The sequence below is a fragment of the Meriones unguiculatus genome, chromosome 11, assembly GCF_030254825.1.
Source record: "Meriones unguiculatus strain TT.TT164.6M chromosome 11, Bangor_MerUng_6.1, whole genome shotgun sequence".
Lineage (NCBI taxonomy): Eukaryota > Metazoa > Chordata > Mammalia > Rodentia > Muridae > Meriones > Meriones unguiculatus.
The window spans coordinates 91,809,877-91,837,818 of NC_083359.1; the positions used below are offsets into that span (position 1 = coordinate 91,809,877).

Consider the following 27,942-nt stretch of genomic DNA (forward strand, 5'->3'; position numbering starts at 1 on the left):
GCGTTTAGGTCATTTGGAATGGGTAGGAACAGGGCCAAGAGCCTGGGGAAATCTACTGGGAGCTGAGCCAGGGGAATGGGCAGTTAAAAGTCAGGGAGGAGGAGGTCTAGGATGGGAATGGCTGTTCCATTCTTTGGATGGGGTAGGGGTAACTCAGGAGGGGGTGGGAGAATGAGAATGAATGAGAGCAGAAGAGCTATACTCTGAATCTTCCTCCTACAAAAAGAAAAGTGGTTAACGCCTTTGTCGTCCGTTTCTTTCTTATTCCCATTTCAACAGAAAGTTCCTGACTGCTGTCTCCTTGCCTTCCGGTCTCTACTGACTCTTCTTCCCAGCTTCTTGTTCTTTTCTTCTCTCTTAATGCTTTCTTACCTGTTCCCCATTTCTTTTTAAACCCAGACAGCTTGGCCCTAGAAATCAGCCTTTGGGGTAGCATAAATGACACCTGAGGAAATGTAGGCTGTTCCGGCTGGACAGTAGGGACATGAATTCTCCCAGGACGGAATTTTATCTGTGTGTGTTGTCCAGGCCCTTTCCCTGAGTCCCAACCTCCCTTGGGTCTCTGTCCCACCAAAAAGGGAAAGAGACAGCTGAGGGCTGCTGGTGGGATTTGGAAAAAGGATGTGTCATCAACTGGCTCAGTGCCTATAATGCATCTGGTTGCTAGAGATTCCCTTTCCCCGGGCAAGTCCCTCCCTACCCCCCCTTCTTTTTTAAGGGGGGAAAAAAACCCACGAAGATCTTTGGGAAGCAATGATATATCCATCTATCCGAGTCCCACTGACCGAGAGCTGAGTGCCTGAGTGGCTTCCAGATCAGCCAATCACGCACAGAGGGAGGCTCTGGATGCTTATGCTTAAAAGAGCTGGAGGGGACAGAGGCTGGGGAGAACCCGGGGAGACCCGCAGACACACAGAAACCAAAGAGACAGAAGAGGAGAGAGACAGAGACAAAGAGACAGCAGAAGGAGGCAGAGACAGGGCAGGCACTGAGGCATAGCCAGACAGCTGTGCAGAGGGAGAAGCCAGGGAGACACAGACAGGCAGAGACAAAGACCCAGGAGAGAAGGCACAGGAGGGAGTTTTGGAGGAGAGAGACCCACTTTTCCTGAGCCCAGGGGCTGTTTTGTTTTGTTTTGTTTTGTTTTGTTTTGTTTTTTATCTTCTCTGAACATCCCTAGCCACTCTAAAAACTTCGTCTCCAATTTTGGCACAAGTCCGAGCCCCTCTGTCTTTAACGAGGAGCCTTCCACAGTTAGGGTGTGGAGGATTTGGTGTCTCAGATGGCCTCAATCCACTCCAGCTGCAGCACCGGTACCATGTCCCAGATGGGCTGGCATCCCAGGAGGGGCTTGACTGGGCACCGGCTGCGAAGAATCCAACCCTGCTTGCCGCTTCACACTGCGTCTTTCTCTGGTCTGGAGAGGTGGCTGCTGCTGCTGGCCTCCCTCCTGCCCTTAGCCTGGTCAGCCAGCCCCATCCCCCGGGAGGAGGAGATCGTGGTTCCAGAGAAGCTCAATGGCAGCGTATTTCCTGGCTCAGGCATCCCTGCCAGGCTGCTGTACCGCTTGCCAGCCTTTGGGGAGATGCTGCTACTAGAACTAGAGCAAGACCCTGGGGTGCAGGTCGAGGGGCTGACAGTGCAGTACCTGGGCCAGGCACCTGAGATGCTGAGTGGGGCAGAGCCAGGTACCTACCTGACTGGCACCGTCAATGGAGATCCGGAGTCGGTGGCATCTCTGCACTGGGACGGGGGAGCCCTACTAGGAGTGTTGCAGTACCGGGGGGCTGAACTCCACCTCCAGCCTCTGGAGGGAGGCACCCTTAACTCTGCTGGGGGACCAGGGGCTCACATCCTACGCCGGAAGAGTCCTGCCAGCAGCCAAGGTCCCATGTGCAACGTCAAGGCTCCTTCTGGGAGCCCCAATCCCATTCCCCGAAGAAGCAAGGTAGGCAGCCCTGGAGACTGTGTCCTGGATCATCCTCCCGTCATGTCTGTCCTACTGACCCCTATTCACCCTCTCTCCTCCCACTTCTAGCTTTTCAGCTTTTCACCTTCTCTCTGCCTTTCCTATCTCCACTACCTTTACTTCGGGAGAGTGCTGGCTTCTTCCTGCCTCAGCCCTTTGCTTTGCTCTGAGAATTCCCTGAGGTAGGTCAGATTCTCTGGGCCGGAATGACCTCTTCCCCCTCCCTACCCCGCCCCTTCCTGGCCATGGAGTCTCCTGCTGACACAGTTCCCAGCAATAAAGCTCTCTCCTAACAGCCTGTTGGCCTAGGCTCTTTTCTCTGCCCCAGTGATTTTTGCCCCCACCCCCAGCCAGAGGAGTAAAGTTTGAGGCCTGAGGGATTGGTTTTTGGCTTCTGATGTTCCCTTTAAAATTGTTCTGGCAAACTTCAAACTAGGACAGGAGTAGGCAGGGGAAGAGAGGCATCCCATACCTCTGGGTCAACCCTCTCCCCACACTGTGGGCTGACTGGAAGGCTGCCTGAGGCGCCATCCTTTCCTCCCTCCCACTCCTGGGTCTCCCCCTTTTTCTCCCCCACCCCTTCTCTAGCTTTAATCCAGACCAGACACTCCTTCCACACCCGCCACGCTGAGATCTGGCTGTGGCCCTAGCTGCTGACTGAATTGTTCCTCCAACCGCACAGGGCAGACACGTCGCAGCCCAGTCCTCTAGCTCTGCTCCCACAACCCCCGCCACACTTGGGGACCCCAGCGCCCCTCCCCGAAGCAGTCCCAGCTGTTTTTCACCTCTGGGGCCCGCTCAGCCCTGAAACGTGGCAAGCCTTCTCCTCTTTCAGAACAACAGCTGATTCTTCAACATTACCACAAAAGCCCTGGGATTTGGGGTTAGGGGGAGGGCCCAAACCAGTCACTTCAGGAATCCTGTGGGGTATGTCAGGGCCGGCTGACTCTGCTAAGTTCTAGACCTGGGAATAAAGGGAGGGGAGGAGGGACCCACGGATCTGGGAAGCTATTTAAGAACCCTCCTCTCATTTTTCTCTTCCACTTCAGCGCTTTGCTTCTCTGAGTAGATTTGTGGAGACACTGGTGGTGGCAGATGACAAGATGGCAGCATTTCATGGTACAGGGTTAAAGCGCTACCTCCTGACAGTGATGGCCGCAGCAGCCAAAGCCTTTAAGCACCCAAGCATCCGAAACCCCGTCAGCTTGGTGGTGACTCGCCTAGTGATTCTGGGCTCAGGCCAGGAGGGTCCCCAAGTGGGACCAAGTGCCGCCCAGACCCTGCGCAGCTTCTGCAACTGGCAGCAGGGCCTCAACACCCCTGAGGACTCAGATCCTGAGCACTTTGACACAGCGATTCTGTTCACCCGTCAGGTAAGGCCTCCTTCAGTCAGCACCACAGGCAAGGGACCACAGAACAGGGAGGCACAGCCACTTCACAGACCATGATGAAAAGGATGCCACTGCTTTTGCACATGAGCCTGGCACGGACCACGCAGCCATGGGGTGGCTATCTGGGCCCTGACAGTGCCGGGTACTCAGTATCTAGGTGCTCCTTCTCCACAGGACCTGTGTGGAGTCTCTACTTGTGACACCCTGGGTATGGCTGATGTGGGCACGGTGTGTGATCCAGCTCGGAGCTGTGCTATCGTGGAGGATGATGGACTTCAGTCAGCCTTCACTGCTGCTCATGAACTGGGTGGGTGTGGCAGCGCTGGGGTGGCGTGGCGCCGGAAGGGAGACTGAGGGGTACTGAGGATGCTATAAGGGTATAAGTGGCTCCCTAGAGTGCAAAAGGGGGTACCAGAATATCCTCCTCCTCAGGCCTGATGCAAGGTCAGAACTCTTCTGTGTTCTGGGTGCAGACAAGCATAGACTTATAGCAGGTGGAAACTTACTTTGAACTGTACAGATGTGCACAAGCACCTGTGTTTGGAAGGGGAGAGAGTAAAGAAATGGGAGTTGAGGATTGGGAATGTTAGCTACAGTGGAAAGTAGGCGGAGAGGGGCCTTTTCTTTGGGGAAGAGGAGTCAGAGCAGTAGGAGCTCAGAGGGGATTTGAGATGAAGGAGGGAAGGCAGGTCTGACCATGAGCAGCTGCAACCAAGTTTATGATGAAGTCCCTTGAGGAAACAGGACAGGACCGTTGGATACCAGCAAGACATCTTCTCTTACAGGCCATGTCTTCAACATGCTCCACGATAACTCTAAGCCCTGTGTTAATTTGAATGGGCATGGGGGCTCCTCTCGCCATGTCATGGCTCCTGTGATGGCCCACGTGGATCCTGAAGAGCCCTGGTCCCCCTGCAGTGCCCGCTTCATCACTGACTTCCTGGACAACGGCTACGGTAAGCAGGTGACACTTAACCTTTCTCCAAAGTAGGACTCAGTTCCTGTCCTCTCCCACTGTACTCTTACTTTTGGAACATTCTCTGTGGGCCACACTAACTCCTCCATGGGTGTTTCCTCTGTTGTTTGTTTGTGATGGGGTAGGAATGATGCCATCTCGCTGTGGTTCCCACTTCCTATGACAACAAATAGCACAGGTGAGGAAGGCAAACGTTGGCTCCATACAATTGGAATTGACCTTTTTTTTTTTAATTTTTTTTTTATTTCTTTATTTTACATGAGTGCTCTATTTTGCATATACATCTGCATGACAGAAGAGGGCACCGAATCTCATTATAGATGGTTGTGAGCCACCATGTGGTTGCTGGGAATTGAACTCAGGACCTCTGGAAGAGCAACCAGTGCTCTTAACCTCTGAGCCATCTCTCCAGCCCCGGAATTGACCTTTTAAGGGCCAGAGATTGAAATGGACTGGCTATAAATCAGTTGCTTACCTTTTCGCTCAATAAAGCATGTAAGACAGCAGAATGACTATCTCCAGACAAACTTTTATTTTATTTTATCCTCTGTGTGTGTGTCTGTGTGTGTGTGTGTGTGCGCGCGCGCATGCATAAATGCTTACAGGTTTCATGGAGGCCAGAAAAAGGGTGTTGGATCCCCGGAAGCTGGAGGCACTCTGTGAGTCACTTGATACAGGTTCTGGGAACCGAACTCGAGACCTCTTCCAGTGCTCTTAACTGTGGAGCCATTTCCCCAGCTCCCCAAAGCAGCTAATTAGAAACATTCTCAAGAATTCTATACATGGGTATGGTAGCACATTCCTTTAATCCCAGCAAGCAGATCTGTGTGATTCTGAAGCCAGTCTGGTCTATATAACGAGACAACAAACAAACAAAAGTATAGTGGAGCTTGGCCTGGTAGCGTATGCCTCTAGTCCTAGCATTTGGGAAACTGAGGCAGAAGAACTGCCACATGACTTTCAGGCAAGCTTGGGCTAAGTAATAGTGAGTTCCAGGCCATCTGGGGCTACAGAGTGAAACTCTGCTGACCAGACGGCTCATCGGGTTAAGGCACTTGCTGGCAAGCCTGATAAACTGACAGCTGACCTCTGCAAGCTGTCCTCTGACCTCCATACACACGCTGTGGCATGTGAAAACTCCATTCCCCTGAGATACATAAGTGAATGTTATTTGTAAAAGGTTTCGAAAGCTCAAATACTGGTAATATAATAGTAATAATAATAACAACAACGATGATGATTCTGTGGTGGGTAAGAGCAGGTAGAAGTGCTTTGGTTCCCACGCTGAGTGTGTTCTTTGTTTACGTAGCTGTAAGTTACTTCACTTCTCTGTGCTTGCAGTTAGCTAGTAGGTAAATTGGATCTCATGACAGCCAGTACCTTACAGTACTGTGATTAGTAAATGAGGTAGTGTGGATCAGGGCTTTACAGTCCTGATCACATAAGAAACATTCAATCCTGGGTAGCTGGGGCACAACTGAGCCCAGACTCTCAGCTGGAAACCCTCGGTGCTCATTTCAGGCCCTGGCTAACTTTGGACCTTACCCTCCTTTCAGGGCACTGTCTCCTAGACAAACCAGAGGCTCCCCTGCATCTGCCAGCGACTTTTCCTGGCAAGGACTATGACGCTGACCGCCAGTGCCAACTCACCTTTGGGCCTGACTCACACCATTGTCCACAGCTGCCACCACCCTGCGCTGCCCTCTGGTGCTCTGGCCACCTCAATGGCCACGCCATGTGCCAGACCAAGCACTCTCCCTGGGCTGACGGAACTCCCTGTGGATCCTCGCAGGCCTGCATGGGTGGCCGCTGTCTCCACGTGGACCAGCTCAAGGACTTCAATGTGAGACCTCAGGGCTCGACTTGGGTGGAAGGCCTGTAGAAAGGAAACTGGCCCCGAGCCTAGGAGAGAGTGTGCTTATCCTGCTTCCCTTCTGTGCCTCTGCAGATTCCTCAGGCTGGAGGCTGGGGTCCCTGGGGACCGTGGGGTGACTGCTCCAGGAGCTGTGGGGGTGGTGTTCAGTTCTCCTCCCGGGACTGCACCAGGCCCGTCCCCCGGAATGGTGGCAAGTACTGCGAGGGCCGCCGGACCCGCTTCCGCTCCTGCAACACTGAGAACTGCCCGACCGGTTCAGGTGAGGGCTGGGAAGCATGGGAACCCTGGGAGGGGAAGGTAGACAGGCAGGATTGTCTCTTGAGTGCTGGACTAAGATGCTGATTGCCTCTGCTGCTGGGGAAGTTTCTTTATCTTTCCAGAACTGGAAATCTGTGAGGGAGAGAGATGGCTAAAGTTGTGAGGGGCTGCGTGGAAGGGTGTGGGGGGGGGGGGTAGTGTAATGAGAGGCTCAGGCCCTTTTTTTAATCCCAATAGCACTGACCTTCCGGGAAGAGCAGTGTGCTGCCTACAACCACCGAACTGACCTCTTCAAGAGCTTCCCAGGGCCCATGGACTGGGTCCCCCGCTACACAGGGGTAGCTCCACGAGACCAGTGCAAGCTCACCTGCCAGGCCCGGGCACTGGGCTACTACTATGTGCTGGAGCCACGGGTGAGGATCAGAAACCCTCAGGCCCAGTCAAGGCTTACGTGCTTTCCAGTGGTCCCTCCGATTTCTGATAACAAAGTCCATCCCGACGCTTGCTGACACCCACCTCGTCATGCCATGTCTGCCTACACGTTCTCTCAGTCTTGTCTGTCTGGGGTTGTCCGGTTTAGAAAAACAAACGCCTGGCTCCGGATAAGCGCCAGCGAAGCTGCTCTGGCGTGTGGTATCTGTTTGCTTTTCTCTCTCTATTCTTTTGCACCGCATCTGGCGAGACCTTTGATTGCGACCTCTTGGGGAAGTCCCTGACTCTCCTTTTCATGGGGTCCTGTGTCAGGACTCCCTCCATGGACAGAGTTCCTGAAGACCGCTGACATCTGGACACTCGCTTTGTGTCAGAGAGGCCGGTTCACGGCAAAACAAGCCCTCCCAGCTTTGGACCCCCTCCCTTCTCCCCGTAGTCTAGACAAAATTCCTGCAGGTTTGTTGCCCCCTAGTGTCCATCTGGAGGCCTTACCATTAAGTTTAGCGTTTGCCGCTGGGACTGAAAATCCTTCCTTGCCTTCGCAATTTGTGATAGTCCTAAACCTCAAACTTTCACCCTTAGAAATCTGATACGGCAGTTGAGGGACCTAGGTTTATGTTCGCAAAGCATATTGCACACCACCTGACCCATAGTCAATGCAGGAAAAATGGTCGTGTGTATCATACTATCGTATAAATCCCATATAGGCATATAGGCGAAGGCACACTTTACATCCCCTTCCTTACCCTCCCCCCTTTTTCTTTTCCTTCCCGAAGCCACTTTCCAGATTTCAGCTTACAACTTAGCAAGAGCTCTTAACCGTGTCCCTCCTCCACTCTTCAGGTGGCGGATGGAACTCCCTGCTCCCCAGACAGCTCCTCTGTCTGTGTCCAGGGCCGCTGTATCCACGCCGGCTGTGACCGCATCATTGGCTCCAAAAAGAAGTTTGACAAGTGCATGGTGTGCGGTGGGGATGGTTCTAGCTGCAGCAAGCAGTCAGGCTCCTTCAAAAAATTCAGGTCCTTCTGGCATTTCTTTTACCCCCGCCCCCCGCCCAGCCCTCTGTGTTCCTTGTTGTTGTTTTAGTCTCGGGGCTAAATGCTTTCCTGGTGACTCAACACTTGCTGTGTAGTTGAGCGGGAGACAGATGAGTAGGCAGCTGCAGCGCAGTGTTCCACATGTTGGGCAGAGAGGACCCGAGGTGCTGTGAGCGCCCCTGAAGACATCAGGAATGGCTTCCCCGGGCGGTGACTTCTGAGCTGAGAGGAGGGATTGGACAGGTCTTAAGGAAGCCAGGACTGGAAAGACATTCAACAAGCAGTAGTAAGCGTCCAGAGATGAGGGCGAGAAAGGTAGAAGCGCTGGTAGCTATGTTCTAGGGTAGACACATGCCTCACAGGAGCTTGAAGAAGCAAGACCTAATGCACACACACACACACACACACACACACACACACACACCCAGACAAAGGAGGGCAAGCCGAAGGAATTTGGGAGATGCTGACTTCTTCCTCTGCTCTTTCCTCACAGGTACGGGTACAGCGATGTGGTCACTATCCCCGCCGGGGCTACCCATATCCTTGTTCGGCAGCAGGGTGTTTCTGGCGTCAAGAGCATCTACCTAGCCCTGAAGCTTGCGGACGGTTCTTACGCCCTCAACGGTGAATACACGCTGATGCCCTCCGCCACAGATGTGGTACTTCCTGGGGCAGTCAGCTTGCGCTATAGCGGGGCCACAGCAGCCTCGGAGACACTGTCTGGACACGGGCCGTTGACCCAGCCCTTGACGCTGCAGGTCCTGGTGGCTGGCAACCCACAGAACGCACGTCTGCGGTACAGTTTCTTCGTTCCCCGGCCAGTCCCTTCAACACCACGCCCTCTTCCCCAAGACTGGCTGCACCGCAGGGCGCAGATTCTGGAGATCCTTCGGAAGCGTCCCTGGGCAGGCAGGAAATAACCTCACTGTCCCGGCTGCCCTTTTGGGGCACCGGGGCCTCGGACTCATCTGGGAGAATGAGGGGGCTTCTGCAGCTGCCTCGTGCTAAAACACAGTAGGGAGGTACTGTAGAGGGTGAGACCCTACACTGCAGGCTGGCCCTGCTCTGGCTTCCTGCCCTGGGAGGCAGTGATGTGTTAGTGAATGGAAAGGGGCTAGGTGACAGTCCCTTATCTAAACTGGCCCCTCTGCCCTGCAGGTCACAGGAGGGAGAGGGGAAGACAGGATGGGACCTGGGTCCCCGTTGTATTTATTTAGTATTTATTCACTTTTATTTAGCACCAGGGAAGGGGTTTAGGGTCTTGGGGGAAACTCACCCATTTTAGCCCCACCCTAGGCTATGAAATTCAGGGTGGCGGTGGCAAATATAAGTGGTGTGTGTGAGTGTTTGAGTGTGTGTGTGTGTGTGTGTGTGTGTGTGTGTTTATATATGAGGTGCAACCTGCCTTCCTTACCCCTCCCTGAATTTTTTTTCTGGGAAAGGGAGAACCGAAGGTGGGACTGGCCTTCAGGGAGTGAGGGATTATCATATTTTTAAATGTACAAATTGAAGTCTGCTATTTATATGCTCCTTTTGGAGTCAGACAAATGTGGGTTGTACTTTGGCCCCACATCTTTGAGCATTAGCTTTCTCATGTGCCAATAATAATACCTCCCTTAGAAATTTGTTGTAAGGATTAAATAATGTAAATAAAAAAAACTAGCAGAATGCCTCACGCTCAGTAGGTCCTCAACAAATGGCAACGGCTCTTACTGTCATCGTTGTTCTTCCCACCCTCACCCTCCACGGAGACTCTGCTCTGCACTTCAAGTCCACAGGGATCCGTGTCGTTTGAGCCTATCTTCACTCCCAGGCTCAGATCCTTTGCTTGGCAGTACACAGACTATCAGGTGGCAATCCTGTCCAACACCTCTGTAGGCACATAATCACCAGAAGTAGACACGATAAACACTTGGCAAGGATGGGGAACAAAGACATGAAGGTACAAAAGCAAAACAATGCCAGCAACACAAATAGGTGCTTAGTTGTAAGAGTGGTGGTTGAAGGGGTGGGGAAGGGATGCTGGAGTAGCGTCCTGACACCCCAGGAGGTGATGGATCTGAATGTGAGCTAGGATTCAGTGTCTTGTGACCTGGGTGATGTTGGGTAAGTCACTGACACACAGCCTTGGATTACAAGTACGTGCAATGGGGCCAATGGTAACTGCTCTGACAGCATTGCTCTGTGCTCAAGGATTTTCAAACAGTAAAGGCTATTGTAACACGAGAGATGACCTTTGTGAGGACTGGCTGAGACAGTGACTCCAGAATCAATCAGTGTCAGCTCAACAGACTTCTTGGAAGATGTGAGGTTAGAATGGAATTCAGTGAGAGGAACAGGATGTGGTCTGGTAGGTCCCAGACAGCAAGGCAAAGAAGGAAAAAAAGCATCTGAGAAGAGTGAAGCCATCTGTTGAGCAGCGGCAGAATGTGAGGAAATACTGCTCGGAAATGGATCTCCTTTCCTTGAGAAATAACCTCGTCAGTCTTGTGTGTGTGAGGGGTGGGCAAAGGGGTCAGTGCAGAAATTTGAATGTTATGTGGCAGACGCAGAGGTGCTAGGGATTGGGAAAGGGACTAAATGTTGAGGTAGAAAGGAGCTTTAGGTAGAGAAGACCCTGAGGTGAGGATGGACTGTGGAGGAACCAAAGGCATCTTGCTCAGCCATAGCACCTTCAATGGGAACTGCCGGATATGGCTGAGAGGCACGCACAGAGGTTACAGCCATTTGTGTGTGCGGCATACATCAGGACTAGGCCTTGCCAATCAAGTTCTATATGATGCAGGGCTTTACAGAGTATCCTGTTCTTTACAGCTCCAAGTACTGCTTACTGCAGCAGTGAGGGAAGGGCTGGCCACACTCCTCTCTCTAACAAGCTTGACTCCCCCTGCTGTGCTTACTCTCTGGTGGATCTCGTCCTTCTCCCAACCAGGCAGGGGGAGGCAGGAGCAGGAGAGCGGGATGAAACTAAAAGGATCTAGCTGGTAAGGTTAGACCAACAATATGTTCATGGAAGTAAATACCAAGAACTCATGGTACCAGCAGAGCTCTGTTGAAGTGGGGTAAAATAAAAGCAGAAATTGATATGTGACCATGTACTTAAAAAGCTCACTTTGCGTCCTGGGGAGGAAGTTAGGCATTACATGTGCACAAAGAGAAGTGATGGGACAGTATCATGTAGCAAGGAGCTACATGATAAGGGCAAGATGGACTTTGCCTGGGACCTGAGCACTATGCGTCTCATGGAGGAGAAGCCTTGGTTAAGAGTAGGTCATTTTGGTAGCCCTTCTCATATTTCCTTAGGGTTCTTGGCAATTGACTTCATAAATCACTCCAACACATGTTATTTTAAAGAAGAACCACTCTGCTCACCGGGTAGAGTTCCTACTGACACAGAGAACATTTCTCCTTGGGAGGTGGAAACAGGAGGAACAGGATCTCAGCCAGCCTTTGCTGATACATCTTAGTAAATTTAAGGCTATTTTGGCTACATGGAACCTTGTCTCAAAAGAAGAGGAGGTGGTAGAGAAATTTATTTTCTCCAAAAAGGCGTTGAAAGATAGAGAATTGGCTCAGCAGTTAAGAGCACTGGCTGTTCTTCCAGAGAACCCAAGCTTGAGTCCCGGCACCCACATGGCAGCACACAACTCCAGTTCCTGGGCATCCAATCCTCTCTTCTGGCGTCTGTGGATACCGGGCATGTGGAACACAGACATACATGCAGACAAAATACTGAGATCCATAATGTATAAGTAAATAAATAAACATGTAAGATGTTCAGTGTAAAGGCTGCTTACGTGGTGATTGTGTGGGTGCGTTTGTATAGTGGAAGGGGTCAGAGAGAACCAGCTCTTCAAAAAGATGAGTATCCCAGCCCTCAACGGCAGTCAACACCTGACTCTTCAGAAATGATCTTCCCTATCCCGCCTCTCCAGAGCCAGGAGATAAGCTCCACATAATACCTCTCCTGAAGTCAAGTGTCCAACGAGCTCTTGCTAGAAATGGAGGTGAGGTACTGACCTCTCTGCGTTTGGCCCAGATGAGCTCCATCTACTCCGAGGTTTTGAGCTATGATGTGGTATAGAAGCAAAAGCAGAAAGAGGGAAAACAAGAAGAAAGCGGGTGCTGACGCCGCTCAGGTATCTGTCTGTAAAGACAGAAGGCAGGAACAGCGAGGGGCTTGGAAATGGAGAGACAGTGATTGACAAGAGGTGGAACCCTAAAGAAGTGCAGGAAGAGTTTGGGCTATCTCAGTTCACGAGATGGCCAATGCTAGGCATAAGGGTTCTTCTGAGCTGGGAAGGAGACTGCAGCAATACAGGAGTTGGATCAGCTTCCTCAAACCCTTCCTGCCTGCCCCAGGCTTTCTCACTTCTGTGGTTAGAACAGAGGAAATCTGGGCTTTTGTCCAGTCACTATTTTTGTGGTAGAGAAAGAGCCAGGGTTTCTGGAGAGTGCTGTAGAATGGGCGTTTATTTTTCCTCATGAATTCTAGCTCCACTTCTGTCCTCTTCATACTGTATTTCTCTCTCTCCTCTCTCTCTCTCTCTCTCTCTCTCTCTCTCTCTCTCTGGATTGACAGTGATAAAAGCAGTATATCATTGGTCAGAGCTTGTCAGGGAAGGAGGAGCAAGGGAATGGATTCAAAGGATTAACATGTTATTGGCTACGAGAATGATGCTTCTGAGCCAATTGAATACCTTCCCCATTGACTGTTGCTGGGGGAAAGCCAAACTCTTTGGCAGCAAGAGCAACCAGCTGACAGCTGGAGGAAACTGCCAGTTCTAAATATGCTCAAAAAGAGGGGAGTAAGAGGAGGTGGGGAGCAACAATACTCAACAACATCCTCAGACAGGACCTTATATGGGGACAGGCTCAGAGTTCTTAATTAGCCCTGGGAAGGATGGTGTGTGTGTGTGTGTGTGTGTGTGTGTGTGTGTGTGTGTATGTGAGTGAAAGTATATTTAAGCATCCATTATAGTCTTCAACTAACAAAAGGCCTCATGAGCTTTCACAAACAGTGACACACACTTTTATAGAGACATGTTAGGTACATTCTCTTGATAATATATACACAAAAATGCATGAAAGAGAGAAAGGGGAGAAGAAGATGTGGAGGAGAAAAAGGGAGAGAGAGAGAGAGAGAGAGAGAGAGAGAGAGAGAGAGAAGGGGAAATGAATCTCAAGAATAAGGTAAAATCCTTCCTGCTGGGTGTGATGGTACATTGCCATAATCTTCACACTCAGGAAGCTGAGGATGGACCTGTGCCAGGAATTCAAGGCTAGCCTGGACCATGTAAAAAGACTCTGCCTCAAGCTACGCGTGGTGGTGCACACCTTTAAAGCCAGCATTCAGGGCACAGAGGCAGACAGATCTCTGAATTTGGGGCCAGCCTGGTTTACAAAATTAGTTTCAAGACAGTCAGGGTTACACAGAGAAACCCCGCTCAAAAAAAAAAAAATTTTTTTTTTTTTAATTTAAAGGAGAAAGAAGACTCTGCTTCAAAAGTTGAAAAGAAGGGTCTAATGAGACAGTTTGGCTAGGAAGGTGCATGCCACAATGAGTTACAGCATGGTCTGGTGCTTTGTATTTGATTGTTAATTGTTTTGCTCCCCTGGGTCTGCTTGCTGTCTTTTACTAGCAAACTATCACAACCTCGAAATAATGTCTGTGAACCTTGCCTCCAAATAAATAATCCTTGATTGACCAATAAAATGCCTACATCTGGGCAGGGCAAAAGAGAGGTAGACGGAGCTAAGGTTTGTGGGCTTGGAGGACAGAAGAATCACAGGAGGGGTGACAAGAGAGAGGGAGGAGAGAGAGGAAGAGGAGGCAGAGTCACTATGGGTTATTGTTGTGGCTGGGAGGAGCCCACTCTGAGGAACGGTGATGGGGGAAAGTAGCCCAGATGAGAAACACCTACCAGTATTATGGGATATTGGATGGGAAGTAACCCAGTGAGGGATTATTAGAGCAACTGGCATGGGATGTGGGGCTGGGAGGTTAAAAATAGCTCAGGGAAGTAGTTTCTGCTCTGCCCCAGAGTTTAAGACATAGTAAAAATCTAACAGGTGTCTGTGTTATGATAGAGGGTTAAAATAATAACCACCGAAATAATAATCTATGAGTTAATAGCAAATATTCACCCCCTTATTTCTACAACTATGTACTTGTAATGCTAGGACTGGGAAGAGAGAGACTGGCAGATCTGAGAGTAGCTAGCCAGCCTAGCCTGCACAGCAAATCCCAGGCTTCAGTCAACGAGCTAGACTCAAATCCAGGGAGCAGGGCTGGTGGCTCAGGGGTTAAAAGCACCAGCCGCTCTTAAGAAGACCACACTTGGTTCCCAGTCCCCACAGTGCAGCCTCAGTACGTGGCCACCCAGGCCTGGTGTTCACAGCGCACAGAGCCCCTGCTGTGCTGCCGGGCCAGCTGCCCAGGGCTTGAGCGGGGCCTGTGAGCAGCTGGCGCAGCAGGTGGGTGGCAGAAGCTGCAGAGACAAGCACAGAGTCCCTGCCGCTATGCACAGGGACACCTTGCCAGAGCCCCGGTGTACACACACAGCAGTCTCTCAAGCAGGCATGTGGGGGTATTTGCTGCTTGTGACCAGCCCTTTAGGGCTGAATAGCTCCGATAGTCAAACAGCGGGATCCACAGAGAAGCTGAGAAACAGGAGCGCAGGCTCATACTAAGAAGACGTCTGAACTGGTACAGTCTGTTTGAAACTGGCAAGGTCCCAGAGGTAAAGTTTATAGAAACTTAGGTACAAAGCAATTATAAGCTTTGAAAGCGGTAAAAGAGAAAAATGTTCTGCAAAGGGCTTAGGTGTTGAAGAAAGAAACAGGTTATAGACATTAATAGGAAGAACTATTTAGTTTGAAAATAAAATGAAGTCTCCAAAGGAAGATGAGAGTTAGAGATTAAAAAGAAAATAGTTTCTGTGTCAAAAAAAAAAAAATTGAAAAACAATATGGCAGAGGACATTGGACCCCATAAAACGGTGTTTCAATTATCAACAGAGAAATAATTGTATCTTCTGTAATTTTGTATATCCTCTTTAAGAATGGTCAGGCTAACAGGGGTTTTATATGAGACTATTTCTCCAACCAAGGACCATGTATGGATATAACCTAGAACCTCTGCTCAGATGTAGCCCGTGGTAGCTCAGTAACCAAGTGGGTTTCCCTAGTAAGGGGAACAGGGACTATTTCTGACATGAACTCAATGGCAGGCTCTTTGACCTCCCCACCCCGCAAGGGAGAAGCAGCCCTGCTAGGCCACAGAGGAGGATTTTGCAGCCAGTCCTGAAGATACATGATAAAACAGGGTCAGATGAAAGGGGAGGAGGTCCTCCCCAATCAGTGGACTTGGAAAGGGTCAGGGAGAAGGGGGAGGGAGGATGGGATTGGGAGGGAATGAGGGAGCGGGATACAGCTAGGATACAGGTTAATAAGATGTAACTAATAATAAAAATAAAATAAAATAAAATAATGGTCAGAATAGGAGGCTGGAGAAAAAGTCTCAGAGGTTAAGAGCATTGGCTGGCCTTCTAGAGGTCCTGAGTTCAATTAATTCCCAACAACCACATGGTGGCTCACAACCATATATAATAAGATCTGGTGCTCTCTTCAGGCCTGCAGGCACAGATGCAGGCAGAACACTGTATACATAATAAGTAAGTCCTTTTAAAGAAAAGGTCAGAATAAAACAGACTTAGATAGGAAGATGAGAGATGGAAAGCTGGAGCCCCAGTACATTAAGGCTTATTAAAAATTTGACAGGTTTCTGTGTCTTTAATTTATATAACAGTGGGGTTAAGGAATAATTGCTGCCTTAATAATTATATGAGTCAATATTAAGTATTAGTAATTCCACAACATTTCTGAATCATCCTGAATAAGTTCAGCAGTTTCTATATGCAAAACAACTTTTTCTGCATATTGAGAGTCAGTAACTATATTAAGAGATTCAGGAAAATCATATAATACCATAAGAAGTATTTTTTAACTGAATCAAAAGGACTCTGAGCCAGCTTACTTTTTTCTAACTTATAACCTGCTTTTCCTTATTTATTTGCATCAGTATAGAGGGTAGGGGCCCCAGAAATTTCTAAGTTCTTTTTATAAACTGAAGGTGCTTGCTTTTGGGGTATTTGTTATTAATGTCTCAAAAAACAAACAAACAAAACAAAAAACCCTGCAAGTTCTCTGCCAATGTTCAATTTTCTGTCCTAATGAGGCAATTTCACTATTAGTAAAAGGTACCACAATTTCTGTTGGATCTATTCCTGTTAATTGATACAATCCATTTTTCCTTTTAAAACCAATCCAGAATTTTTTTTTCTATATAAGTCTTTAATATTTTACTCTGTGTGCTAAAAATAGCCATTCTAGAACCTAATCTTCTCTCTGCATAAGAATTCCTGGGGAGGGGATGAGGGAGCTGGAGAGATGGCTCAGGGGTTAAGGGCACTGGACGTTGTGAATGTAATTCTTACTGATAGTTCTTAATAATTGTTCTTATGTATATAGTTTTCTGGTGTTAGAGAAGGAGCCTTTCATTGTACTAGAAGAGGGAGATATCAGGGTAATCTTGTGAACTGTGTAATGGTTATCTTTGGATTATTCAAATGCTGATTTCTGGACTGGCTGAGAGCAGAGTACTGCTCCGACATTGGCTTTGTTATTTTTATGGATCATCACCTGCCTCAGTGTTTTGCGAACATACGCCTCTCTCACTCATCTTCCTATTGGTTTAATAGAGATTTGATAGCCAATAGCCGAGGCAGGAGAGGAAAGGCAGGATTTCCAGGCAGAGATAAGCTCCGCAGTAAGAATCAGGTTCGGGAAGAAGTGCCAGCCCGACATGAAGGAATTTGGATGTGTTAGGACTGACTGAGAAGTAACAGGCCACGTGGCAAATGTGGACTACAATAGACAGGTTAATGAAGTTATATAAGCTTCAATAGGCAGGTAGGCAGCTAAGGCCTACACTATAATAAATAATAACATGCCTTTGTGTCATCGCTAGGGAGCTGGTGCGTCGAGACAGTCCGACGATAAAGCCCTAAGCTAAAGATCAGAGCTTATACCCAGATCCAATCTTGAGTTTACTCTTCAGATGTTTAGAATAGATTGGCTGCTTCCTACTAGCACTTTTCTGTCATTCTAATTACCACAAGTCTTAGGATGAGAGTTCATTTTGCAGATGAAACCCAGAGTGGCAAATAGCCAAAAAGTCACTGGTTTTCAACGCTGGCATTGCATTCAAACCCAATATATCACTTTGAACTTATTCAGACACTTTCACTATGTGCACAGTCTTGGCTAGCCTGGAACTCACTATGGATACGGGCTGGCCTCAGGGAGTTTTATCTGCCTCTCCTTCCTGGGCTCTGGAGTAAAAGGCATGTGCCACAACACCCTGACACCTGATATCATTTTTAACAAATATATTTGTTATGTGCATGAGTGTTTTGCTTACATGTACATATATGTGCCGTGTGTGTGCCTAGTGACCTTGGAAGTCAGAAGAGGGCCTTGGATCTCTGGTACTAGAGTGACAGATGATTGTGAGCTGCTGGAAATCAAACCCGGGTCTTCTCCAAGAGCCACACCTACTCTTAATCACTGAGCCTTCTCTCAAGATCTAATCATACATCATTTTGTATAACTTCTACGTCACTGTTTGTTTCTATAGTAGATACCTATATAGCCTTCTTGCCTCCTGTCTTTGCCAAGGGTAAGGAAATAACCACTGAGATACTTTTCCAGCTCCTGTCTTCACCATTTTAATAGCGCTCCACATTTCCACCAGGGAGAATTTGTGATCAGAGCAATTTCGTGCCTTTTTCTTTCCCTTTGAGATAAACACAGACCTTAAGAATTTTTGGTGAGAAGCAGCAGCGAGAGCGACACCCCTGACCCCGGATGGACCAAACCCTCGGGCCTCTGTATCTCCGCATCCAGGGTGGATGCCCACCACCGCCTTACCCAAAAGAAAGGCTGCAAGGAGATAAGGCCAAGGTGAAGGACAAGCCACAGAGAAGATCTGCAAACCCGCTCCTGCAAAGCCAGAGCCCAAGCCTAAAAAGGCCCCTGCAAAGAAGGGAGAGAAGGTACCCAAAGGGAAGAAAGGGAAGGCTGATGCCGGTAAGGAAGTGAATAATCCCGTGGAAAATGGAGACTACAAAGCAGACCAGGCAGAGAAAGCTGGAGGTGCTGGAGATGCCAAGTGACAGGTGGGCATTTGTGATAACTGTATGCTTCTGGTGACTGTACAGCTTGAAATACAATTTTTTAAATCAAGTTTTATAAAATGCATAATTTTGTTTTACCTTTTTTTTTTTTTTTTTTTTTGCTATGATGTTAGCACACAGAAAATTGCATTGTTTGGGGGGGAAGGAACCTCTGTCATTAACAAAATATCTCCTAAACTGGATTGATGATGGAAAACATCTTTCCCTGATAATTCTAAGACTCCTGTTGGCTTCAAGAAGGGATGTCATGGTGTTGACATATATGGCCATCATGGCACAAAATGCCTTGTGATATGGGAAGACTCTAAAACTCATTTTTGTATCCTCCTCCGCCTGGACCATCAACATCTACTTAACTCCCTTAAAACCAGAGACTTGTTGGACCCTGACCTCCAAAATTGCTTTTTCAGTTTATTGGGCGATCTAGACTTTGCAGTGACATCATTGAGGTTCCTCAGAAGATTGTGTATCTTTAGATTGGTAATTTCTGCTATTTTCATTTCATTACCCGAAAGTCAGGGTCAGCTTGTGAAAAGCTGTTAAACAACATACTTAATGTGAAATGTCAACCTTCACTCTAAGCTACTTACCCCTTTTCAATGCATTGCATGAAGGTTTTATTGGGTTTTATAGGGGCTTTCTGATTTTGGTAGTTTATACAAGAAGGAAGTTTGGAAGTTCTTGTGTACTGTTAATGATTGTCTGCCCATGCCTTGCCTGAAATACCCTGATTGTTTATGAAAAGTATCTTTATTAATAAAGCTGGATACAGTTAGGCTGAAAAAAAAAAGATTTTTGGTAAAACAGGGTATGGTGGCACACACCTTTAATCTTATCATTTTGGAGGCATTGACAGGTAGATCTCTGAGTTTGAGGCCAGCCTGGTTTAAAGCACAAATTCCAGGACAACTAGAGCTACACAGAGAAATCCTGTAGTGACACATTTAAGAATGCTGGAATTTTTCTTAAAAACAAACAAACAAAAAACCAGAAATAAGCTAGAGGCAGTGGTGCACACCTGTAATCCTAGCACTTGGAGAGGCAGAGGCCAGCCTGGTCCACAAAGGGACTCTAGGGCAGCCAGGGCTACACAGAGAAACCCTGTCTAGAAAAACCAAAAACCAAAAACCAAACCAAACCAAACCAGAAATAGGGAGGCTGGAGAGATGGCTCAGTGGGTAAGAGCAGTGGCTGCTCTTCCCGAGGAGCCGGGTTCAATTCCCAGCACCCATGTGGCAGATCACACCCGTCTGCAGTTTTAGGACTGTCTAACTTCCAGGCGACCTGGCACTTTCACAAAGACATACATTCAAGCCAAACACCAGTGCACATAAAATAAATGTTATTTCTTAAAGCCACAGAAATATCGTAAGAGTGTGCTTTTGTTTTAATCCCAAGCGTAGATGTGGGGCTGCTTCGGACTGTCCCCAACAGCTGACCATGATTTGCTTCATGCTCTAGGAGAAGGGTGGTTTTGCCAGCTGCAGATAATATCTGTAATTGCGTGACATTTGGGATCCTGGGAACTTCTGAGAGGGTACATAAATGCAAGGGCCTGGAGAGGTGGAGTTGGTGGTTGCTGGTTGTTTAGGGAGTTTGTTCAAAGTTTGTGAATAGCTGTGGTCAGAGAAGAAACAAAAAGAAAGACATTAGGTTCAGGGATTTTCCTAATTCCTCTCTCCCCTCTAGCCTTCTTTTCCTTCCTATCTAGTGGTAGGGGGTGAAACTTAGGGGCTAAAGGGTGGGGAAAAGAACCCACAAAGTAGCAAAGACCAGCTACAAAATCCTGTCTGGGAAACCAACCCATGACATAAACAAACCAACCATTGTAGTGATCGGCAATTACATCCTCAGCTCCAAACCCTTTTAAGGTGGCTTATAGTCTTTCTTCTGTTGTTTTTTAAACATTTACTATTTATTATGTGTTTATAAGTGTGGGCACATGTGTCATGGCGAACTTGTGTGGAAGTCTGAGGATGTCCCGTGGGGGTCAGTTCTCTCCCATCAGGGGGCTTGTAGGGATCGAATTCAAGTCTTCAAATTGGACACTTGTGCCTTTAATCCCAGCACTTAGGAGGCAGAGGCAGGTAGATTTCTGTGAATTCGAGGCCAGCCTGGTCTACAGATGGAGTTCTAGGACGGCCAAGGTTACACAGAGAAACCCTGTCTTTAAAAAAACCAAAAGTAAAACCAAACAACAATAAAAATCAGGTCTTCAGGGTTGGCAGCAAGTGCCTCTATGTCCTTTACCTGTGGTGTCGTCTTACGTTCCCAGGCTCACAAAGTTTTTAGTGTGCCTGCCGTCTCAGATCTCAACATTCATACTTGTTATATTCCCACATGACACAGTAAGGGAGACTTCATTCCGGGTGATTCTAAGAGGAAAATAGGGGAAGGAAGCAGAAAGACCAGGGATATGGGAATCTGACAATAAGTCTGTACTTGGCCTAGAAATGACGTCAAGAAGAAAGGGATGTTTGGTAAACTGACTTGACAGGATTCTTCCTAAAGGCAGATGGGGGTGATCAGATATCAAGGGGATGGTGGTACAACTTGCTTATCTGGCTTGGTAGGATTCTTTCTGGCTAAAACTGTTTCGGTAGGACCAAGGTAGGGGCCAAAGAGGAGATCTAATTAAAAAGAGGACTCAGCACAGTGTGTCTAGCATTTGGTAAAGAGAGTCTTTTTTTTTTTTTTTAAATAGCCATATAAAAAAGGAAAATATGCTTATGAAGATGTGTTCTAAATAAGAAAATTGAGACAAATCCTTTTTTTCCCCCTTTTCAAGTGATGTTTTACTAGACAGGACAAAATCTGCATGCAGGTCACTAACCTATACGAGTTGTAAAATAACTTTCATGAGAACAATGTTTGAAGCAGGATATGCTGTAAACAAGGTCTCCAGGTTCCCCATTAGACATGACTCCTTCTGAGAAGTCTGCCCAGGATCGCTACCCATGAATTTGTTAAGACGCAATAAGCTGCTGTGGTGGCACACGCCTGTGATCCTAGCACTCTGGGAGGCCGGATCTCTGTGGGTTCGAGGCCAGCCTGGTCTACAAAGCCAGTCCAGAACAGCCAAGGCTAGATAGAGAAACCCTGTCTCGAAAAACCAAAAACCAAATCAAAACAATAGGCTAGGGGCTTGCAGAAGCCACGGAATTAAATCCCTTGCACGTCGCTGTAGTATCCGCTTTAGCGTAACACCTAGGAAAACATATTTATACCAGGGCTAAGGCTGCCTTTCCCTTCACATTCTGTTTCACGGTTAATTACTTCCACGTCAAGGCCTGTGAGATGCCGTGGGGATACAAATGCGTGTCCCGGCAGCCTTAGAGAGGAACAATTTCCGAGTAGCATCCGTCTACAGGGGGCGCCATTGACACGCTGGGCTGAGGGCTCAGCGCGCTCCTGGGGGAGGTCTTCGGAAACCTCAGGAACTGTCTCCCGGCCTCTCCGAAAAGCCAGGGCTCCGAGCTGCCGCGGTGAGGTGAGCAGCGGAACCCCGTCAGCAGGCTGTGAGGCTCCATCTCCGCGGTGCGGGTCCGGGTGGGGGGGGCGGCCCGGCGCTCGGCTTCCCCAGAGGCTCCGCCCCGTGACGCGGGCCCCGCCCCCAGCGCCCGCTTCCAAGATGGCGGCAGAGATACCTGCCCGGTTGTCCGGGTGGCGGTGACGGCGGGGAGCAGACCAGGTAGGGTGGGCTGGGGACCATGGAGAAAGAGTCCTCGGGGAAAGGTCTGGGAGGCCGTGGGGAGGAGACGTTCTGAGTAGAGATAAGAAGCCAGATGGAGCAGGGACAGGGTCTCGGGTGGGAAACGTGGACGTGGGCCGGTTGCCTTCGCGCTTGCACGGCAGGGGCGAACGCGGGAGGCTGGGGTGGGATGGGCGTGCTGGAGAAGAATGGGCGCTGGCCCCTCCCCACCCCCCACGCGCAGACCCCTGACCACGCCCTTCCAGGTGAGCCGGCCCCGGTGTCCTGGGCCACCTACCCTGGTCCACCGGGGACGTGGACCGCGCCTCCCCACCCCCACCCTCCTCCGGGCCCCGCTCCAGAGCTGCTGGCGTGCAGCTCCCGAGGGGGTCAAGCGCCCTGCAACCTGCGGAGGCGCTCCCCGGTTCTCGAAGGACGGAAAGAACCTGTTTTCTATTTTTGATGTTTTCCGGCCGCCCCTGTCCTGTCAGGACTGTTTTGCCTCTTGTATAGTTATTTATTATTTATTTTTTTGGGTGCTTCTGTTCCCACGCCCCCCAGACAAGCTCGTTTTGTTGGAGTAGAGTTAGGTACAGAGCCGACACTTAGTCCCTGGGAGAGAGACTTGACCTAGCATCTTTTCTTTTTCCAGTCATTTCCCCCGCACTTCCCATGACGGGAAAGTTGCTTCTTCCTGATCCTGTTATCTGTTGTACAGGTGACTGGTTGTCCTTGATCACTTCTGTTCCTGCTGGTCCCACATTGGCTGTTGGGATGGTTGTTTTTTTTTTTTTTTTTTTTTCTCTCTCTCCTGTCCTCTGTGACAATTCCAATTTGAGATAATGCCTCATATTTCTGCTCCGCGGGGACCGCCTGGAGCCCCGGTGATCCGGAAGAGGACAGCTTGAACACAGGTGTGTCTGTCTCGCTTGCTATTGGAGGGACTTTAAAAGACTTCTGAAGTGGACTTGGGGCTTGAATGATGTAAGCTTTCTTGACTGGAAGTCTATGGTGGGAGTGGTTTGGGGGAAGTGGATGAAAAACGAAACCTGAGCTTGAGCAACGTGTTTAAGAGCTGCTGGTGGTTGGGTGCCCCCCGCCCCCCCCCTTTTTTTTTCCCTTGTTTGACCCATTACAGCAGTTTTCTTTCTGTGACTTTGTTCTCTGTTTTTCTTTCTCTGCCCGGCACCACTCTCATCTCTACCTGCTGCTGTCTCTGCTGGCTTGCTCTCTTCCGGTTTGCCTTCAGCCATTCCTTCACTCCTCCCCAGCCCTCACGTCAGGATGCGGAGGCTGCTGGAGCGGCCGTGCACGCTGGCCCTGCTGGTGGGCTCCCAGCTGGCAGTTATGATGTATCTGTCACTCGGGGGCTTCCGAAGCCTCAGTGCCCTGTTTGGTCGAGAACAGGGCCCAACGTTTGACTATTCTCATCCCCGTGATGTCTACAGTAACCTCAGTCACCTGCCTGGGGCCCCCGGAGCAGCAGGGGCCCCTCCAGCTCAAGCTCTGCCCTACTGTCCCGAAAGATCTCCGTTCTTAGGTGAGTGAGTAGGAGGGGAAGAAGGTGAAGACGAGAACAAGGTGTGTTCCGGGGGTGGGGAGGATAGGAATATTGGGCAGGCACGAAATGACATTTACGCTGATGGACTCTAAGGTGGGCTGAAGTTGAGACAGTGGTCAGGAGTTAGGGTACGCTCCTGGGTCACAAGCTTTCCTGCCTGACCTTTGTATGTGCTCTTCCCGCCCTAAGGTAGGAGTAATTTCTCTGGTAGATGAGTCCTGGCTTAATTAGGTAGAAGTCCTTTTTGCTCTTCTCCTGTAGCTTCAGTGTGGGACAAGAGAAAGTTATATAGAACCCTAAAATAAGAAAGTAAGTAGTCTAAGGTAAGGAGCCTGCCTGCAGCTTAAGGCTTCGTGGAGCTGTCTTCGTGAAGGGAAATTAACTTTTTGAGTGAGCCCTTGGGGAGCTGAGCCCAGAATCAGGCTGTTTCGCCAGAGGAATTCTCAGGTTCTGATGGCCACCTTCTCCTTGCGCCTCCGACCTCTGAACTTGCCTTTCCCTGCCAACAGTGGGCCCCGTGTCAGTGTCCTTTAGCCCGGTGCCATCACTAGCCGAGATTGTGGCGCGGAACCCCCGGGTGGAATCGGGGGGCCGGTACCGTCCTGCGGGGTGTGAGCCTCGCTCCCGAACAGCCATAATCGTGCCCCACCGTGCCCGGGAGCACCACCTTCGCCTGCTGCTCTATCACCTGCATCCCTTCCTGCAGCGCCAGCAGCTTGCCTACGGCATCTACGTCATCCACCAGGTACCCCACTCTCTCCCTTACTCTTTTTCTTTGATGTTAAGGAGTCCCCAAATGCCTCTTTCATCTAATGGGGGTGGCTGGAAAGGGGTAGACAGGAGATAATGGAGAAGCACCTAGCCTTGCTCTTCTTCCAACTTTGGTAGTCCCATGCTTATTCTGTTAGGTCTGCCTCCTTCTTCTGTTAGGGTATTTCTGTGCTCCTGTATTTTTCTGTGATTTTTTTTTCCCCTTTGTTACACAGCTTAATTAATAATTTGGAATTAATTGGTCAAGGATTAGCTAAAATAGTAGTTCTGCAACTTAAAAAGATTTTTCTTTATTTATTTTGGTTGTGAGTGTTTTGCCCGCATATATGCGTATTTGGTGCCTGAGGAGGTCAGAAAAGGATATCAGTTTCCTGGGAATGGAGTTTCTGATGTTACTATATGGGTAGTGGAATTGAACCTGTGTCCTCTACAGGAGCAACAAGTGCTCTTAACTGCTAAGCCCCCTCTACAGCACCTTAGTTCTGAAACTGCTGATGTCTTGAGGTGGTTTTGTTCTGTTTGGCTTTTGGAGACTGGATCGCATGTAGCCCACAGTGGCCTCAGAATTGACTGTGTAGCTGAGGATGACCTGTAATTCTGACCTCCCGCATCCACCTTCCCACTGCTGGGATTTCTGGCACACGCTACCATACTCGGTTTTATATGGTGAGGACTGTACCCAGGGCTTAATGAATGCCGACACTATACCAACTGAGCCACATCTATAACCCTCATTTTTTCCTAGTCTGCTCAAAATCTTCCTGTCTCAGTCTCCTGAGTATTGGAACCACCGTCGGGTCCCTCGGAGCTCAGCTGTGTATCTCGTTCTTCCTTCTCTCGGTCCCACGTCCCACTTAGATGTTCTTCTTCACCTTGGCACACATGCTACCTGCTTCCTCCTTGCACAGTCTGGTCCCCCTTCGCTATCTTCCAGGCTGGAAATGGCACGTTTAACAGGGCAAAGCTACTGAATGTAGGGGTGCGGGAAGCCCTGCGTGACGAAGAGTGGGACTGCTTGTTCTTACATGACGTGGACCTTCTTCCAGAAAACGATCACAACCTGTATGTGTGCGACCCCCGGGGACCCCGCCACGTTGCCGTTGCCATGAATAAGTTTGGATACAGGTAGAGGGCACGGAGGGGCACTAGAAAGCAGGGAGCCTTGTGGAAGGAGAGCTAAGGGGACTGTGGGAAGGGATGGCTCCCCAAATTCGTGAAATACAAGGATCTTTTTGTCTCTAGCCTCCCATACCCCCAGTACTTTGGTGGGGTGTCAGCGCTCACTCCTGACCAGTACCTGAAGATGAATGGCTTCCCCAATGAATATTGGGGCTGGGGCGGTGAGGATGACGACATTGCTGCCAGGTCAGACTTCTTGACACATCTCTTTCTCACTCCCTGACCACAGTCTTTCAACATAAACTCTCTAGCTTCCTGGTTCTACACTGTGCACTCCCCCCCCGCCCCCCACCCCCGCCTTGGGCTTAGTCTACTCAGGACAGGCTTTGCCCATTCTGTCAAATGCCAGTTTTCTAGCTAGATCTGGTGGGTTATATTCTTGGGAAAAGGGTTAGTATCAGTTGGAAATACGGAATTCTAGATCTCAAGAAGGGGCCTAAAATACAGGTTAGTTCTTCGTTTTGCTAGGCTTACATAGAGACTACTTCTGTGAGAGTGGGGAGAGGGATTCTTCTTCATTCAGCCCAGAGGCACCTTTTTGTTTGTTTGTTTGTTTGTTTATTTGAGATAGAGTTTCTGTGTAGCCCTGGCTGTCCTAGAACTCTGCCTCCAGAGTGCTGGATCAAAGGCGCATGCCACTACCACCTGCCCATCTCTTTGTCTTTAAAGGAGGGGGAGTGATTTGCATAATGCCAACTCATTTCTTGGCATGTGAAACATTCTTACCTTTAGCCTCCAGCGAACCAGTTTCGTGCGCAGTGTATTTGAGCTTGATATGCTGGATCCATTGCCTCCCCTCCCCATGTGTCCCCTGTAATGACATTTTTATGTGAATTTTCACCTGTGTATCTCACGCCCTGAAAATTCTAGGTGTATTTTTTCAGTTCTTTGTCAAACCACCTTGACTTCCTGCTTCTGTGTTTCAGAACTCCGGCTTGCTTCAAGGTCCTGATCATCTGTGTGCCTCGCCTCTGCTCTTTTCTTTCACACATGGCAGCAGCTAGAAAGGAGCTGGGTGGTTTAGACTAGATAGGAATCGCTGGGCTGGGGGTGCAGTTTGGTGGTCAAGTGGGCGTGTAGCATATGTAAGCCCCACTTTGAATGCCCAGCACCCAAGGGGAAGAGACAGAGATGGCTGAGTTTGGGTCTGCCGTTTCTATGCTTTAGACAAAATATGGCCCCTTTCTCTGTCCTCCAAGACTCCAAAGGCAGCTCCTTAGGAAAGAGCCATTTAGAAAGCAGAATTTACAAATTGCCTCTGCCCAGTTGCTGTAAGGCCCCGGGGCGCCTGGCACTCGGCCCTCTGAGGAGTTAGATATGGCCAACTTTACCTTCTTTCTGTTTGATTTTCTCCTGCTTTCTCATAGTTGGCAGGTTTTGTTTAATTTTTTTTTTTTTTTTGGCAAACAGGCAATAATTAGTGTTTGTGCGGAGGTATATGTCATCACTTCCTTGATGGTCTTTCCTTTTCTCCTTCACCTGCCAGCAGCCTTTCCCTACTCTAGCTTCTCCAAGACTCCCTTATTTTCCTCACAGGGTACGCCTGGCTGGGATGAAGATCTCTCGACCGCCCACCTCAGTGGGGCACTATAAGATGGTGAAGCACAGAGGAGATAAAGGAAATGAGGAAAACCCCCACAGGTAGGAGGGGAATTGCTATTGGACTCTCGGGTCTCCTAGCTCAACAGGAAACTCTTACCTGTCTCTAAATTCCAGGCTATTCCTTTTAGATCTTAGTCTTAAACTTCTAACCCTCAGATTTGACCTCCTGGTCCGTACCCAGAATTCTTGGACCCAAGATGGAATGAACTCACTGACATACCGATTGCTGGCAAGAGAGCTGGGCCCTCTCTATACCAACATTACTGCAGACATTGGGACTGACCCTCGGGGTCCCCGGGCTCCCTCTGGTCCCCGATACCCACCAGGTTCCTCCCAGGCCTTCCGTCAAGAGATGCTGCAACGCCGGCCGCCAGCTAGGCCTGGCCCTCTGCCTACTGCCAACCACACAGCTGCCCGTGGTCCTCACTGACTCTTCTCTGTCCACTTCAATCATGACACTGAATCAGAGGGGTTGTACTCCTCACACCCCTTGCTCCTCACTGCTCTCAGGGGGATGTGAGGGAACTAAACTCTAGTGCTGTGCTGGGAGGCAGGGACCTCTCCTCATGGCTAGGTTGGAGCTGGGCTCCCCTAGACCTGGAGGTTCCCCTTTCCAGGGGCCACCTATCAGGGCTTATGACTGTGAATCTTTGATGTCATTTTATGTGACGAATCCTGGGAGTCCCCTGCCCCCAGGGTAGGAGCAGGGCTGGACCCCAAGTCCCTTCCTCGTCCACAGACATCACTCTCATCCAGGAGTGACCTAGCTTCTCCTGGGACCTCTGTGAATATTTATTCTATTTATGGTTCCCAAGAAGCTGTCTGGTGGAGGAAACCCCTAACCTGGGCATTTCCTGCCAGTGCTGGAGTAGCTTCTCTGGTCTTGGCCCAGGGGGGCTGGGATTTTGATATCTTTTCTAATAAAGGACTTTGTCTCACC

At 49.3% G+C, this 27,942-nt stretch overlaps 2 protein-coding genes across 3 annotated transcripts; both read left to right on the forward strand.

Annotated features, from left to right (window-relative positions):
- Positions 1–852: 852 nt before the first annotated feature.
- Positions 853–13,120, forward strand: Adamts4 (ADAM metallopeptidase with thrombospondin type 1 motif 4). The gene is made up of 9 exons (XM_021647078.2): positions 853–1,948; positions 3,019–3,342; positions 3,535–3,667; positions 4,146–4,316; positions 5,893–6,179; positions 6,285–6,471; positions 6,708–6,883; positions 7,746–7,921; positions 8,433–13,120. The coding sequence occupies exons 1-9, from the start codon at positions 1,283–1,285 to the stop codon at positions 8,857–8,859; spliced, it is 2,547 nt and encodes an 848-aa protein (XP_021502753.1). The 5' UTR covers positions 853–1,282; the 3' UTR covers positions 8,860–13,120.
- An 8,522-nt stretch (positions 13,121–21,642) lies between these two features.
- B4galt3 (beta-1,4-galactosyltransferase 3) lies at positions 21,643–27,942 on the forward strand. Of its 2 annotated transcripts, none has more exons than XM_021647113.2 (8): positions 21,643–21,889; positions 22,542–22,803; positions 23,139–23,429; positions 23,960–24,195; positions 25,156–25,346; positions 25,464–25,586; positions 26,937–27,041; positions 27,159–27,942. In XM_021647113.2, the coding sequence occupies exons 3-8, from the start codon at positions 23,174–23,176 to the stop codon at positions 27,430–27,432; spliced, it is 1,185 nt and encodes a 394-aa protein (XP_021502788.1). In that variant the 5' UTR covers positions 21,643–21,889; positions 22,542–22,803; positions 23,139–23,173; the 3' UTR covers positions 27,433–27,942. The 2 variants fall into 2 exon arrangements, with proteins under 2 accessions (XP_021502788.1, XP_021502787.1); XM_021647112.2 differs by having other exon boundaries at positions 22,608–22,803.

What these genes read in the sequence shown, in the direction of transcription:
- B4galt3 (XM_021647113.2), top strand. Translation starts at nt 23,174, where the DNA reads ATGCGGAGGCTGCTGGAGCGGCCGTGCACGCTGGCCCTGCTGGTGGGC. An exon ending in ATGAATAAGTTTGGATACAG is followed by an intron (nt 25,347 to 25,463) that starts GTAGAGGGCACG and finishes TTTTGTCTCTAG; the next exon opens with CCTCCCATACCCCCAGTACT. An exon ending in AATGAGGAAAACCCCCACAG is followed by an intron (nt 27,042 to 27,158) that starts GTAGGAGGGGAA and finishes TCTAACCCTCAG; the next exon opens with ATTTGACCTCCTGGTCCGTA.
- Adamts4 (XM_021647078.2), top strand. Translation starts at nt 1,283, where the DNA reads ATGGCCTCAATCCACTCCAGCTGCAGCACCGGTACCATGTCCCAGATG. An exon ending in ACCAGCTCAAGGACTTCAAT is followed by an intron (nt 6,180 to 6,284) that starts GTGAGACCTCAG and finishes GTGCCTCTGCAG; the next exon opens with ATTCCTCAGGCTGGAGGCTG. An exon ending in GGCTCCTTCAAAAAATTCAG is followed by an intron (nt 7,922 to 8,432) that starts GTCCTTCTGGCA and finishes CTTTCCTCACAG; the next exon opens with GTACGGGTACAGCGATGTGG.